We start from the raw sequence: 16640 nt of genomic DNA on the forward strand, positions 1-16640 counted from the left end.
ATTGTATGGTAAAGTTGGTAAACCTGTCAATATCCTGATCCCCTCCTTCAACGATAACATCCTACTGACCTCTCCCAGAACAAGCAGCTGGAACTTGGGGACAAGATGGACCTGGCCTCCTACCTGCTGAAGCCCATCCAGAGGATGAGCAAGTACGCCCTGCTGCTCAAGGACCTGATCAAGGAGTGCAGCCCGTCTGAGGAGCAGGAGCTCAGCGATCTGCGCACCGCCGAGGAGATGGTCAAGTTCCAGCTCCGCCATGGCAACGATCTCTTGGCTATGGACGCCATCCAGGGCTGCGACGTAGGCCTCAATGCATTTCCTTTTTATTAATATATCAAAAGAAGCAAAAGATAATTTACACAAAAAATACAGATTCTAATATGATAAATGAACATAAATCAAGCTTATCTGATATGATCTTATTTAATGTAACATTATGTTGAACATTTACATTTGTTTGGCGTTCATGCCTGTAAACGTGTTTTCGGTTGGGTACTTAATAATGCAGAGTTGTAGACTTTTCTCCTGTCAATCAAACCCTTCAGTACAGGTCAGGATCCCAGCAGCATACAGCCATTGTTTAGTATGACGCATGTGGGTGACCCGGCTTCCTGTGCAGGTGAACCTGAAGGAGCAGGGCCAGCTCCGGTGCCAGGATGAGTTCATTGTCTGGTGCGGACGCAGGAAATACCTCCGCCACGTCTTCTTGTTTGAGGACCTTATCCTTTTCAGCAAGACCAGGAAGATCGAGGGCGGATACGACCTCTACATCTACAAACAGTCCTTCAAGGTCACATTCTGCCTGTTTTCAAAGCGTATTAAACAGGAACAAAGGTTCTATGTTTTTCTGGATCTACCTCCGACCTGTTCAAGTGTGTTAAGGTCCGTTTGATGTTTGTTTGGTGGTGCTCAGACAGCGGAGATCGGCCTGACGGAGAGCGTGGGCGACCGCGGCCTGCGCTTCGAGATCTGGTTCCGCAGGAGGAAGTCCCAGGACACGTACGTCCTCCAGGCCAGCTCGATGGAGGTCAAGGCCGTGTGGACCGCCATCATCGGCAAGATCCTATGGAGGCAGGCGCTCAGAAACCGGGGTTAGAACTAAAGTCCAATCAATGTCCTTCACCACTGCTGTTCTAACTCCATAACGCAGATGATTAACAATGTATCGCCAGCTATCATAGTAATATAAATCGGTGTAATGACTAATATGACATCCTTTGTCGAGCCATGTGCATCTAAAGAAGGATTGATTCAAATTGCAGAGCTACGCATGAAGGAGATGGTGTCTATGGGCATTGGCAGCAAGCCTTTCATGGACATCAAGCCCAGCGATGCGGCCATCAGCGACAGAGCGATTGACTATATCATGAAGGGATCAGGTACACTTGGTTTTGTATTGTATATTAATCTACTTTTTTCCTCTGTTTCACTCTCTCACTCACATTTCTTTGTATTATGTGTTCTATGAAACTAGTACATTATTAATATAGTAGTGAATAAATAGAAAATACAAAAGAAAACAACTACTCTCTCTCCCTCTCTCTCTCTCTCTCTCTCTCTCTCTCTCTCTCTCTCTCTCTCTCTCTCTCTCTCTCTCTCTCTCTCCCTCTCTCTCTCTCTCTCTCTCCCTCTCTTCAACCACAGAATGTAGAACGCGGGCGTCCATCGCGGTGTCATCCTTCGACCACTCCTTCTCCTTCAAGAGGCCCCACTCCACCATCTCCAACAGCAGCACCTCCTCCTCCAGCAGCCAGTCCTCCTCCTCCCTGCTGGGCTCCCTAAACCTCCACCTGTACTCCTCGCCTGCCCACCCCCCCCAGCCCTACCCCTGCCCCCAGGGCAGCGTGCCCTTGTTCGGCTGGTGGCCCTACGACTGCATCGAGGAGGACGAGCAGGAGCAGGACGCAGGCCTGCATTCCTCTATGAGTGAGTGACCCGCTTCGGGATCCACATGTAACGCCCCTCGGAGGACAGGGGGGCTACACAGGGTTTAGGTTAAAAATTACATCTACAAATTGATTGTAGCAAAGCTGATTTTCGTAACTCGTTAGCTTCCACACTCATCTAGTTGGCTTTACTGGGCTCCTCCAGACACAGGCGGCATGGTGGTGGTGTTGAAGCCGGTTTATTGTTAGGTTTGCTGATAATGATAAATGGCCTGGTGCTCCATGTTGCCATGCAGGAGTCCTCTTCCTGAGTGTGTGTGTGGTGGTGGCTGGTTAAGCCTGTGCTCATGGATCAGTCCATTCCCAACAGATGTGCAGCCTCACCAGCCCTGCTCGGGTTGCTTACACCAGCCATCATCCACATACACTCCCACAGTGACACTGTGCTGATAACGGAGCCTCTTCGGCTTGATTATTATTAGATTCTTCAGCTACTATATTCAGGTTCTCTATTTCGTTCTTTGGACGTGAGATAACACGATGGACAGCCAATAGGTGCAAACATCTGCAATGAAAGACCTGATGGAAAGGCTTTTCCATCAGGTCTCAGGCCAGGACACAGCACTGCGACTATTCATGGTGACAACAGCCTCCTGATGGCTGCCCACACTGGTTCCTCCAGATCCTCCTGGGTTTAAGAGCTGCCTTCAGCACGGTCGACCTCACTCTCCTCCATCGCCTTCAGGGCTCCGTTGGCCCCACAAGCACCGCTCTTACATGGCTCCAGTCCTACCTAACTGCGAGTTGTTGTTGTCACTATAGGTGACTGTGGGTCTTGAGCCCACCAGCTCACGGGTGCTCTCCCTGAAATCTCAGTCCTTGGTCCCATTCTCTTCCTCCAGTCGGTGGGCCATATCATCGCCCCACACCTACTCAGATGATACCCAGAAGCCACCCCCAACCTACCCGCTGCCTCCACCCACCTCAATGCCTCAGGAGACCAAAGCTTGGATGACAGACAACTCTCTCCTATTGGACAGCAGCAAAAGAGAAATCCTCCTGGTCGGCACTCCTAAACAACCCATGATAACACCAAAGCCTTCACTCACAACCACTGCCATCCCTATCTCCATCATCATGTTACCATAGTAACACCACACCCTTCACTCACAACCACTGCCATCCCTATCTCCATCATCATGTTACCATGGTAACACCACGCTCTTCGCTCACAACCACTGCCATCCTATCACCATCATCATGTACCTTGGTACACCACGCCCTTCACCCACAACCACTGCTGTCCCTATCAACATCATCATGTTACCATGGTAACACCAAAACCACTGCCTTCCCTATCGCCATTTTCATGTTATCAAACCTGGGTATACAGTTTGATACCTCTCTGACCATCGAGAACCACATCAAGAACCCCCGTCTGCCATCTCCGGAATGTCCCCAGCCTCGGCCTTCACCACCGGGCTGAGGCTGCACCGTGCTCATTAGAGCATCCACCTCCTCAAGATTGGAACGCTGCATTGCTCTCCTGACCTTCTGAAAAAATCACTCCAGAAACTGCAATACAGATCCTGAAGAGGGTCTGGAAGAAACCGGGCGACCCACATCACGTTGGCTACAAATTGCACTGCTCAACCTCACTTCTGTTTTCCAAGATACGAAACCCTGGCTCCAGACATGGTCAAGCTCCACTATTCCCTATTCCGAGAGAGACAAATAATCCTGACGGGGATTTTGGCCAGTTGTTACTGTGCCAGAACAGTATATCATACTAAACTTTGGTAAAACGGGCGCCAACCGTCTTTCCTGTGCCAAAACTACCACTGCTTCGGGTTTTCCTTTGATAGGCCCGTTGAGAGGAGGAGCGGGCGAATAAACACTTATAAACTGCTGTTTATAAGTGTACCCTCTGTGAGTGCGTATGCGTGTGTGAACGAGAATGTCAGGGAGAAAGAGTGCTATGAGGAGATGAATGAACGGAACGATATTTATATTTAAAAATCGCAAAAAAGAAAGAAAAAAAGAAGCAGAATCAATTTGTGGCGCTCGCTATTGATTCTGTGGCGCTGCGCCACACATAGGGCTATGTATGGGAAACACTGGGTTGTCATCCCAGGCTCAAAGCTGAACACCAATCAACCCATTGTCCTGCTATATAAATAGGGACCACCTTTTGGGATGGATGATATCATCTTTGATCGCTGCCACTGTGGCACTTTCTGGTCATGAGAAATGACTGCCAAGGTTACCTGCTTCTGTGGAAGGCACTTTGAGTCTTGAGCTGGCATCTGCATCTGTTTGTGCTGCACACACCTGCCATTCCACAGCATGTCTCTGTGGCAGGTGCTGGAATAAATTGTTTGTGTTCCCCATAAATGTAGCAATGTGTCTCATATGATTGTCCACACAGTCATGGCCCGGATCCCCGCTGCCCGCTGACAAGGCACCACCGCCTCGGAAACAGCAGCGTGCCTCGCGGCGGTGGTGCGTTGCGGTCGCGTCGCCTCGTGGCGTTGGTGCCTCGCGGCGGTGGTGCCTCGCGGCGGTGGTGCCTCGCGGCGTTGGTGCCTTACAGCGCCGGGCAGCGGGTTTCCGGCAGGAGACAATCGCGGGCAACAATCCCCTTCTCCTCCATGTCGCGGTTCATGTCCTTCAGGGAGTCAAAGCCAAAGTTCCTTTCCCCCCAATTCCTTCTCAACCATGCCTGAGATAACCCCCACTACGAGTCTCGTTGTGGAAATATCAGAGACTCCAGATATCCAAATAACACTTGCGTTACAGTCCTGGAGATTTATATATAAATAATATAATATTAAACATAGATATCTATATGATATAATACATATTATCACGGCCAAAAGCTTTGGGCTCCTCCAGAGGATATTATGAATCTCAAACGACTGCATTGGGTTCTCCGACGTCTCTGGTTCTTCCACTTCCACGTCCACATCAATCTGAATTAGATTGAACCACGACATGGAGGAGAAAGGGATTGTTGCCCGTGATTGTCTCCTGCCAGAGCCCCGCTGCCGAGGCACCACCGTCTCAGAAGCGGGCAGCGCCGAGACGGGCAGCGCCGAGACGGCCAGCGCCGAGGTGGTTGTGCCTCGCGACAGCGGGGCTCCTGCGGGAGACAATCGCGGGCAACAATCCCTTTCTCCTCAATGTCGCGGTTCATGTACTTCAGGGAATCAAAGCCACAGTTCCTTTCCCCCAATTCCTTCTCCACCATGGCTGAGGTAACCCGCACTACGAGTCTCGTTGTCGAAATACCAGATACGTCAGAGAACCCAACGTGTTATGCACCATAACACCATAACAGCAGAACGGTTATCCGAATAACAACGTAGTGTACAACAGTCGAAGCTCATTGTCTCATTGGCAAATGTGGACGTTAATGGCTGTTTCAGAATGTTGGCCATGGTGTTAAGCCAATTAAGATTGAGGGACTTCATTCATAGATCAAGTAAATCCTCCTCGCTGTTTGTGTTGCAAAGATATCAGTGACCTGGCCATACCAAACGGGATATATTTTTTAAGTGATTTCAGAATAACGGGGGGTGTAGCTCCACGTTTTTGTCACCCTTTCAGACGGCTTGGTAGCCCAACAGAGTTACCAAGCAGAGTGTCGAAAAATAGGTAGGCACAGCGGGTTTATTTCGGGACCTTGCCCAACTTTTGGCGGTGGAAACGCCAATATATGTGAACCAAACCGCACCGCTCGGTGGAAATGCCAATATAAGCGAACAGAGCCGCAATGTACCGCAACGAACAGTAGCGCACCGCTCAGTGGAAATGAGGCATACGACTGAGCGGGTTCATTGGTTCTTGTAGCCTAGAATCAAGGGGATAACCCCTCCCTCCGGGCTGCTCCACAGCCAGGGCCACCGTTTATTGGTTCATAGCACAGCACAGCCAGGGCTCCAGCCTATTCGTGAATAGACATTGGCGCGATTCAGATCCCTTAGCTAGTCACACCCACTCAGAGGAGGAATTTCCTCCTCTCCCATTGAACTCCATGTTATTCACCGGCCGCCAACACTGCCGGGGAAATGAATGGGAGTCAATGGAGGCAGTAATTGTCAATAGGCGGTAGGGGGTGCTAATGTCCCTTTACCCAGGGAAACGAACATTACATATACAAAGGCATTAAAGTAGTCATATATAAGGGCATTTAGGATCTTCCTCCATCTCCTCACTGGAGAAGCCTCCACTGATATATATATACTTATGCATATGCATATGTTTATCATTTTCATTTGTATTACTTTCAGCCTCCTAGTCTTCCACTGAATAGCGTCTTTGCTGTTGAAAGTTCTCCATATGTCTGATGTTCCCCTCATGGTGCTGATGTGTCTCTCTCTGTCTTAGTGACTGAGGGCCCTGAGGCATGCCTCCAGGGGCCTCCCGGGGACCACGGCATCACGCGCCCCCCCGGGGACCACGGTGACATGGGGCCCCCCGGGGACCACGGCGTCATTGGCCGCCCCGGGGACAACGGTGTCATGGGGCCCCCCGGGGACCACGGCATCATGGGGCCCCCCGGGGACCACGGCGTCATTGGCCCCCCCGGGGACCACGGTGTCATGGGGCCCCCCGGGGACCACGGCGTCATTCGCCCCCCCGGGGACCACGGTGTCATGGGGCCCCCCGGGGACCACGGCGTCATTGGCCCCCCCGGGGACCACGGCGTCATTGGCCCCCCCGGGGACCACGGCGTCATGGGCCCCCCCGGGGACCACGGCGTCATGGGCCCCCCTGGGGACCACGGCGTCATGGGGTCCCCCGGGGACCACGGCGTCATGGGGTCCCCCGCCCCTGCCCTCCCATCCTACAACAACCACAACAAAGACGAGGCCGAGGCTATCTCCTCCTCCGGGTTTCTGTGCTCTCCCACACACTCCCTCACCCCCCCTACTCCCCTGTTCCAGAGGGACGCTGACCTCCAACCCCCTGTGACCAAGTACATCACCGCAGTGAGTCCGGGTCTCGCTTCTTTCCTTCTTATTCAATCCTGAGAATCTTGTATCTATTATGTCTTGTAACAATTATATAACTATAATAACTATTAGGTTCCACATTCATTTTGTATGTACAAGTTCAAATTTTATTTCACTAGTGAATCTAACAGGTTGGTGGTTTAGTTCAGTAAGTGGTCTACCCAGTCGCAGACTCTCTGTCTCTTCTCGCTCTGTTCACACGTTTAACAGCGCTTGGAAACTATGGATTTCCTGATTTAGCTGTGTGAAAATAAAAAAAAGGTGTGTGTACCGTGCGAGCACGGCCGCAGCTGGGGTTAGCTTGGCTGTTAGGGCTCTGTTCTCTGATAGGTGGCCGGTGTTTGTTCTGTTTGTGAAGCCTCTGGGTGCTGTGCTCTATGATTCCTTCTTCCTTTAATGTTCTTGGTATCTTCAAAGTCTACATAATGCACCTTCTCTATTGTCCATTATTGTTATTTTAAATTATGTACTTACTTTAATTACAATTATACAGCTTCAAGTAGTTTCATGCTCAAATTCGGCTTTCAGCACTATATACTCTTAAAAGATAGAAAATAACGTACATTTTTATCTAGGTCAGTCCATAGTTACATTTAAGTATGAAAAGTGTCTAATATCACACTTTAACAGATAGAAATACCTGCAGTAAACTATATATTTAGTTAGATATTTAACGTAGATTGTAGATGAAGTATTGACTATAAAAATTGTTGAGATCTTTAGTATCGTGGTTGTACCATTATCACCAGATAGTAGGCCAACTAGAGCCAAATTAACCATAAAACTACAGGAATCGTAAATATAATCCTAAATAATCGGACGCTGAATTATATCACGTCCTCTCCTAGTCCATTAGTCATTGTTTTAATTGTTTTTATAAACTAACATTTAGCTTTCAAATCACTTGAAAAAAATCTAACTTTATTTTTTATCATTTTAATATCACTTTAAGAAATTAACCATCCTTTTTCTCCTCCATTTCAGCTCTAGGATGGAGACACTCGTTCAAAGCGCCACAGTGAAAATGTTCAACAGCAAATTGGAAGATGGGAAGCAAGTGAGGACAGGCTGGAAAGACAATGTCTGCTGAGCACTGAGACTCATAGCTGATCTCACATACCTTAAGACTTGATAATGGCATTTATTGTTCATGCCGTAAGGTGTAAATTAATACTTAAGAGTATTAAAGTTGATGGAAATGGTACGTCATGTTTTGCATATTTGTTTGAATTTACTGCTGTAATTATGTGGCAATGTTTATATTGTAGATGAGCCTTTATTTAGTATTTTGCAAAACGGAGGAAGCACAGTAAGTTCTGCATTCAAACTTTAAGATTCTGTTTATAAAAAGCATTTTCATGTGTCATTCTCAGTTCATTTTGTAAGTCTGTACAGTATTCAAAATGTTTTAAGATAAAATAAATATTTCATGTCATCACCGTTTTGAATGTTTATTAAATATTGCTGAGACAACAAAGATGAGCCTGAATAATACCTAATACAATATTATATATATTTGTATATACATACAAAGAGCACAATTTATTGTCTGCATGAAAGCACGTTCAATGTTAAGCATCGCTACTGCGTGAAAATAGTTTATCCTTCTCATTGTTGGAAGAAAGCGTAACCTTAATTTACCACACGGCCCGGGTATATGATAACCACAGCCAAGCTACGAGCGCGTTGAATTCTAAAACTGGTGACAGTTGAGGCGCAACTGAAAACCACCGACTAGACTAGAGTTGTAGAGCTGTCCTCAATTGACCATCTATCTTTATAATACATTTTACAGCAGCGCACGCACGATGATGAAGACTTATTTTTTATTGCCTGATATGATGTATCTCCAGTACACCTGTGATTCCCTTTTGGACCGATTGAAAAGTTGAAATTTACGCAATGAAGTATATTATATGTTGCTTAAGAATTGTTTGTGTCTGTTTCTCTCACTCCGAATGCAGACACAGAGAACCAGAGAGAGAAACAAATTGAGCCCCATCACACACATCTCCATGAGCTCCAGCTGAAGGAGAAAGGAATAAAGACACATAAAAACATTTTTTAATTAGTCCAATAAAAAGCACATTTCAGAAGGGGTCTTGCCATCTGTGCATGTGTGCATTAAACAACTCTCATAAGGATTCTTACCTTCAAGTGTTGGTTAAACTCGCTCCCCCTGGTAAAGTCAACACTTATAATAACCACTTCGAGTGTTGCCATGACTACACCGGCCAGGTTAAGGAAATAGCATACCTGAAATAATTGTAAATATGATAATACAGACGCACACGTTTCATGTGCGTCATTAACAGATTGATATTCTAATCTATTGTGTTGTACTTACAGGTAGTAGTCTTGGATTTTTGCACAAAAGGTTTGTTAGTAGTCCGGCACCAAAAAACTGAAAATAATCATATATAATATCATCAAAGCTTTTCAAAATAGTTACTTAACAGCAAGAATAAAATCACATAATTAAAACATTTTTAAATAGCAAAATGGATATCAATCTATTAGCAATATATATTATGAGCCTGATTCATGAGTCCGAACTAATACCGTATGTACTATAACTCCATTCGGGATGAATGTAGCAATATTTATGAACCTTGTTGATAGAGAGAAAATAATGTGCTTAGAAATAGACAGAAGAACATACACTATTTACATTTCCTGTCGTAAAGTATGTTTTATCTCTTACTTTCAATTTATGTAAATGCTATAACTCACAAATGGTCCAGTCAGGAATGAGATTCGGAGGAGTACATAAAGAGATTTAGTCATCTCTAAAGTTATAGCCAAAGAAATTTCCACGGCAACACTGAAGAGGCCATCCACCATCAGTATAGACTGGAACAGATAAAAAATAACAAATACAATGTTTGATGATTTCATTTAAATGTCCTTATACCATTTTATGTGTATTGAAAAATAATGTTTTACAGTGGAAATTGGAGCAATTTCTTTTAATAATTCAGATCTCTGAAGATAATATTTAAGAGATGCTGTATCAGTCTGTATTCTGTCTCTGAACACTGTAATGCAACTTTTTAATGTCACCATTTCATAAATTATAATTCATTCATTCTTAAAATTAAAACTAGTATCTATAACAATGTTTGTAAACAATTCAAATCCCCAATCTGATTACATTTGTATTAATGTCATGATAATGAATGAACAACACCAAAGATAAAAGCCAGCAGTGCACTGTCCAGTTGGTTTGAAACTTTGTTATGCAGCACTTTTTCTACTTCTCCAACCTAGATTGTATTCTTTGATGGTTCTCAGCCTTACTTTATAGAACCTGCTTAATGATGTTTGAGGTAAATACTGCAGATTTATAATATATTATTATCAAAACACAAACATGTGAGTATTTGTGTAATACTTTAAAGCAATTAAATAATGTTAGAATCAGTCTTTAACTGGCAGGATGTTGTTGAAATGGCAGCTTTGTCTGAATAATTGAACAGGCTCTTTTGACTTCACGTTACCCCCAGCACAGCAGGAGCTGTCCCCAGCAGAGCATGTAGGGGTCTTCTCTCAGCCCGCAGAGGCTTGAGGGGTTGGTAGTATTTGATGAGAGGGCCAGCCTGGTCCTCAGTGTCCGTCTCCTCCTGGACTCTCCGGATCCCCATGGGACTATCTGCACAGGCCATGGAGTCCCTGTGACATCCAGAAATCAAGTTGGTTCATTTGTTGTTTGATAAACAAAACTTATTCGGTCTAACTAAGGAAAGTATTTTCGCTGAGCCATTCAATAATGGCATTTGTATCATTTTTTTTATCATTGTTGCAGTCTTTGAATTTCATATATTATTGTTTCATTGTAACAGTGCTATAATAGTAATTGACTGAAAACAGCTGTTTGCAATATATTCTAGTCTGAATTTACTCATACATATGGACATTATTAAAAAGTGCTGTTGAGAAAATGGTGTATGTAAATCAATGTATACAGATTCTCAAGCAAAACATGACGAACAGCAAAACTAGTAATACTACACATTTAATTTAACAGAAAGCCACACTAATCCTTACCGTGCCTTCTTAGTTCAATATTAATTCTGTGCTGTTTGCATCTGACTCAAACTATCTTAGCTCTCTCTGACCACTAAGTCTTCTTCCTGCTGAAGGGGGGGGGGGGTATGATGGGCTGATAGCTGCCCCCCCCTCTCTGAACCCATAGAAGCCAATAAAACAACAACAGAGTTGAATGTATTGATTTGAATGACACGTATTGAGCATATTTATTATATTTTTTAATACATTTGTTTTGCATCCCCATTTTGTGTGCACGTGAATGTGAGTGAATGTGAGATGTGAATGTATGCAATGATACTGGGTAGATAAGAAAACAAGTGCTCTACTGAGAAACGTATACCTCAAAGGGAAGTAAGAAAAGGGGGGAAGTAGGCTACCCGTAAATAGAGTGTCTGTCTGTGGGCAAGACCGAGAGAGAGAAAGAGATAGAGAGAAAGAGAGCCCAATCTGATCTAATAGAGGAACTTTGAAGATAGAGAGCATATAGAACGCAGCGTGGTCATTAAACAACTAACAGACAGGAGCCTTTAAACTTAATCAAAATAAACGAGGTGAGTATCAATTAAAACACACCGACACACACCAAGCCATATCATTTGGTAAAGTTCATTTTGAAAGATACGATTTTTTCCCACAGGTAAAGATGAAGCATACATTTAAATGTGATGAGGGCATGCTCATAACGATCCCATTGGGGGCTCTGAAGGACGGCCAGGAGGGGGAGCTGATGCCAGACCAATTCCTCTGTGTGTTTAGAGATGTCTACAAGGTGTTCATTACTAAGGGAAAACCAAAGAGAGTCGGGGTGTGTATTTATGGTTTTTACTCAAATAAATATAAGGTTTATGTGAGGTTTATAAAAGTTAGATGAATGTGCTGGTTTGAGATTCATATTTTTGTAAATAATTGTAATTCATTTTCTTCTAAGGTAGCCCAAGCTATTGTTGGTTTATTTGTGCTGAGCCTTGCTCTAGTCAATAGCCCCATTTCGGGGCCCATTTATCACACCCATTTCGGGTGTGATATCTTGCCGTACTTTAATATTCTGGTAAGGAAAAAAAATTATAACAAATATAACCCTTTTTTTAAGACTGAGACATTAAGATGCACATTGATTTGGATAATTCTCTTCACATCTATAGTTCATGGTCTCTGGAATGCTGACCTTTGCTGCAGGCTGTTCTCCAAACATGCATGTGGTAAGGGCCCTTGAGTTTAAAAGTATAATTCTAATACTATTGATAAGCACTACAATTCAGCTCTTGTTTTCTTTCTACAGGCAAAACTATCATTTATTTGTAACATCATCAGCTTCCTCTGGTCTCTTGCGGCAATCATGCTCCAAATAATAGTGTTACAAGGGAACTACCAGGTATAAATCCCTTAAATGTACCCATGGCTTACTCGCATATATTAACACACAATCATAACACTCAATCTGATTTTGTATTGCCTTTCAGTTCATTTGTGTTTTGTTTTCTTATCATCATCTTTTATATTTTCTTTATCTTGGGCAGGGCTAAATTGTATCAGGAATAATTAATTGATATATAATCTGAATCTAAATGTGTCAAAGGGTTGTTATTTTTTATTGTAAAGGTTTATATTCAGCCAATATTAACAAGCTAATTCAATACCTGTTCCATAGCTTTTTAATCAAATCTGTGATTATAAAATCTACAATTTCAAATTATTAGTAATGCTCATCACATTTAATTTCCCTCCTTTAGGTGACGCATGGACTTACAGTTGCCTTCCTGGGGGTTGAAATGGGGATAACCTTATTCTTAATCTACTGGTTCAGTCAATGCGTATGTAGACAACATTTTAACGCTCTGGTATGTTTCTACATTTCTACTGGTACATTACTTTTCATTCATATCTGATGTTGTTATTATTTCTAACAATCTTTTTTCCACAGCCTGTTGTGCGGCTTCAGGTTTAGCTTTGTGGAAGACTGGGCAAAACCTGTCAATCTACACCGCTTTCTATTTGGGAATGATCTAAAACCAGCTTTACCTTGAAGTTTGTTTTTGTTGTTTGAGTTGTGCAACTTGCAATGAACGGTGTGTATTTTTGTAAAATGTATGTAGGCCTATGTACATTGATGGTAAAACGTAAGGTGTACTCGCCATATAGCTCTATCTGTGTAATATCCCAACAAATCTCAAATCAAATATCATATCTCAAGCTTAAATCTGGTTATTTGGGCAAATGTTTCTTGTGCTTTGACTTTGAACAATAGCTCTTTATTTTATTATTATTCCCATAGAGATAGTGCACCTAACTGTTAATGTAAATGTAATAAATGCATAAAATACTGCAGAATAAAATAAAAATTTGTAAGATATGACCTGGACATTTTTTATTGTTCATATTGTGTAATGATATGGGTTAACTAGGGCTTTAGGAACCTTTGCTTCCACAGAGGGGTTGGACGGTTAGAGACTGCACTACTCATTCAGCCCATGTGGACGCTGGGACAGGGAATTGTCTAGGCATATTTAATTTCTTCATCAAATAAATCCGGTTTTAAACTATTAAGAAAAAAGTTGCACGACGATGTTTAAGTAATAGGGTTTGGATAATTGGCATAAGCTGCAATACGTAGTTAAAAAACAAATAAAAAACCCTTGAGCATCAGAATGTACTGAACCACATGATGTCGTATCAACTGATATAAAGCCCTCTGTATATAGTCTGAGGCATTAAGAATACAATTTCAAATGGCAAGAATATAGAAATGCCAAAAATATAGCCTATATAACCAGGGAAAACAAACAATTCGGTTTAATTACAGAAAACCAACAATATGCGTCCTTCCATCGTTTGAAAGGCACCGGTAAAATACAGAATGGAGATACATGTGCTCACTACATCCGTAGCTCCCATCTGTCTGACACACACACGCACTCACGCACGCACGCACGCACGCCAGACACACACACACACACACACACACACACACACACACACACACAACCCTATGGCGAGTGGATAGTGCCAAACCTAAGGATTCCCTGGAAGAGGCGAAGGAGCAGTCTACCCTACGTCGCCGTGGGAACGTGTGAAATTTTGAATGGGATTGATTGGGACTGCAGACGAGAGACCAGCAGCGACGTCACGGCGACGGCATGGAAGATCCGTCCACCGGCGGCGGTGTCACGGCGACGTACATAAGGAAATTCAGACAAAATGTACGTCTACTCTCGACGTGTGGATAAGTTCGTCGCCACTAAGACGCCTGCTACCCTACGTCGCCGTGGGAACGCCTGAACTAGAGAGAAGGCTATTTAAATATATTAAAGATTTGCGTGACAATCTGTATCTCTCCAGCAAAAAGTCATCCGAATATAGCCGTGGTCTTATAAATCTCTCCCGGTGGATTGCACGAATAATTGGCGCTCCGGTATCAACAGGGCTCTCATCAAAAGGGCATGCCATTGTGAACACATGGAATCTGCGGTGAACGCAGCTTTAAATCCCCAAAACCGGGTTATGTTCCAAACTTAACCTGCACAAAACCTGGTCCGACCAGGTTTGATTCAGAGTATATGTTGCTGTAGTAACTAACATACCGTGTTCATTTTGGAACGGAAACCCTAGGGTTACCGCAAACCCTGGGTTAATTTGCCCGGTTATGTGATAAAACCGGCTTTGTGGAATACCCCTCTGCCCTATGAAGTGACATCACGCCCAAACAATCATCAAAACATTTTTGAGATCTGTTTTAAAACAGTTTGTCTTTTTGACACATAAAAAAAAAACGTTTTTTATAAATGACATCAACTTATTCATCAACAAGTCATTGGATAGATTAATACCAGAAAATAATGAAGAACAAATTATATATATAGACTGGGAATCGAACCCCAGTCCCAACGGCGGCGGCGTGCATATCCTCTCCCCACGGCGGCGGCGTAGCTTCTCCACACGTGCATTTCACACGTTGTTATCCTTCTCCAGGGAATCCTGGCACAGTGGATAGTGCCAGGATTCCCTGGAGAAGGATAACAACGTGTGAAATGCACGTGTGGAGAAGCTACGCCGCCGCCGTGGGGAGAGGATATGCACGCCGCCGCCGTTGGGACTGGGGTTCGATTCCCAGTCTATAATGTTGATGAATAAGTTGATGACATTTTATAAAAAACGTTAGTTTCTATGTGTCAAAAAGACCAAAACTGTTTTAAAACAGATCTCAAATGTTTTGATGATTGTATGGGCATGGTGTCACTTCATAGGGCAGAGGGGTATTCCACAAAGCCGGTTTTATCACATATCCGGGCAAATTAACCCAGGGTTTGCGGTAACCCTACGTTTTCCGTTCCAAAATGAACACGGTATGTTAGTTACTATAGCAACATATGCTCTGAATCAAACCTGGTCGGACCAGGTTTTCCGCAGGTTAAGTTTGGAACATAACCCGGTTTTGGGTATTTAAAGCTGCGGTCACCGCAGATTCCATGTGTTCACAACTAGTAAATCCTCAACTAAGTCATAAAATCACACTGAAGCGCTTTGTGGCCACATACATAGTTCAGGCGTTCTCACGGCGACGTAGGGCAGCAGGCGTCTTAGTGGCGACGAACTTATCCACACGTCGAGAGTAGACGTACATTTTGTCTGAATTTCCTTATGTACGTCGCCGTGACACCGCCGCCGGTGGACGGATCTTCCATGCCGTCGCCGTGACGTCGCTGCTGGTCTGTCGTCTGCAGTCCCAATCAATCCCATTCAATATTTCACACGTTCCCACGGCGACGTAGGGTAGGCTGCTCCTTCGCCTCTTCCAGGGAATCCTTAGGTTTGGCACTATCCACTCGCCATATCCCTACTCTCGACGCCTGCTTCCCTACGTCGCCGTGACGCCTGAACTATGTATGTGGCCACAAAGCGTTTGTGTGATTTTATGACTTAGTTTAGGATTTACTAGTGTTTTATACAACCAACACATTTATATCACTTGGAACTGCAATGTATAATGGTGTAGGACGGATAAAGTGTTGTTTAAATGTAGGCTATTTTGATGGTGCCTGTTCTGATACTGTTATTCACTCTCAAAGTAGACCTATTATTGTTTTAGTTGAGATAATGAATTGCTCATTTGTTTGGGTAAAGCGCTTCAGTGTGATTTTATGACTTAGTTTAGGATTTACTAGTGTTTTATACAACCAGCACATTTATATCACTTTGAACAGCAATGTATAATGGTGTAGGACGGATAAAGTGTTGTTTAAATGTAGGCTATTTTGATGGTGCCTGTTTTGATACTGTTATTCACTCTCAAAGTAGACCTATTATTGTTTTAGTTTAGATAATGAATTGCTAATTTGTTTGGGTAATTTACTGTAATTAAAATGGGTAGGTCTACAGACTTGGCATTAAACACCACAGTATATCTGTAAAGAGTCACATTTATACTTACAATTTATATTAATGTAATTAGATAAATGAATTTGATTTGAAAGTTTATTTTGGTTATTGGTTATTGGGTTTATTTAATCAGAGTCATACAGAAGAAATTGTGTAGATTATTTATTGATTGAGTAGTTTATTTTGATAACAATGCTAAGAATATCTGATGTGGTGTAAAATAAGAGATGACAATGGCAGCCAACATAACCAGCGTTAAATCTCCTCTCTTGTCTGTTTTCATATTTCCCTGTACACACAGGAGACTATA

General features: G+C 43.5%; 1 protein-coding gene and 1 long non-coding RNA gene across 2 annotated transcripts in view; both read left to right on the top strand.

Annotated features, from left to right (window-relative positions):
- Positions 1 to 10791, top strand: part of zgc:158766 (uncharacterized protein LOC100009641 homolog) — a 37082-nt gene extending 26291 nt beyond the window's left edge. The window contains exons 17-23 of the mRNA XM_056601626.1: positions 79 to 303; positions 623 to 793; positions 917 to 1094; positions 1266 to 1382; positions 1648 to 1929; positions 6279 to 6883; positions 7892 to 10791. Of these exons, the coding sequence (XP_056457601.1) occupies positions 79 to 303; positions 623 to 793; positions 917 to 1094; positions 1266 to 1382; positions 1648 to 1929; positions 6279 to 6883; positions 7892 to 7897 (1584 nt within the window). The 3' untranslated portion in view covers positions 7898 to 10791. The remainder of the gene's footprint in view (positions 1 to 78; positions 304 to 622; positions 794 to 916; positions 1095 to 1265; positions 1383 to 1647; positions 1930 to 6278; positions 6884 to 7891) is intronic.
- Positions 10792 to 11261: 470 nt separating this feature from the next.
- Positions 11262 to 13639, top strand: LOC130391473 (uncharacterized). Its single transcript, XR_008896901.1, has 7 exons — positions 11262 to 11508; positions 11595 to 11762; positions 11886 to 12005; positions 12100 to 12156; positions 12237 to 12329; positions 12688 to 12795; positions 12879 to 13639. It is a non-coding gene; the product is annotated as an uncharacterized LOC130391473 (long non-coding RNA).
- The last annotated feature ends 3001 nt before the right edge of the window (positions 13640 to 16640 follow it).

Source organism: Gadus chalcogrammus, chromosome 11 (assembly GCF_026213295.1).
Source record: "Gadus chalcogrammus isolate NIFS_2021 chromosome 11, NIFS_Gcha_1.0, whole genome shotgun sequence".
Classification (NCBI taxonomy): domain Eukaryota; kingdom Metazoa; phylum Chordata; class Actinopteri; order Gadiformes; family Gadidae; genus Gadus; species Gadus chalcogrammus.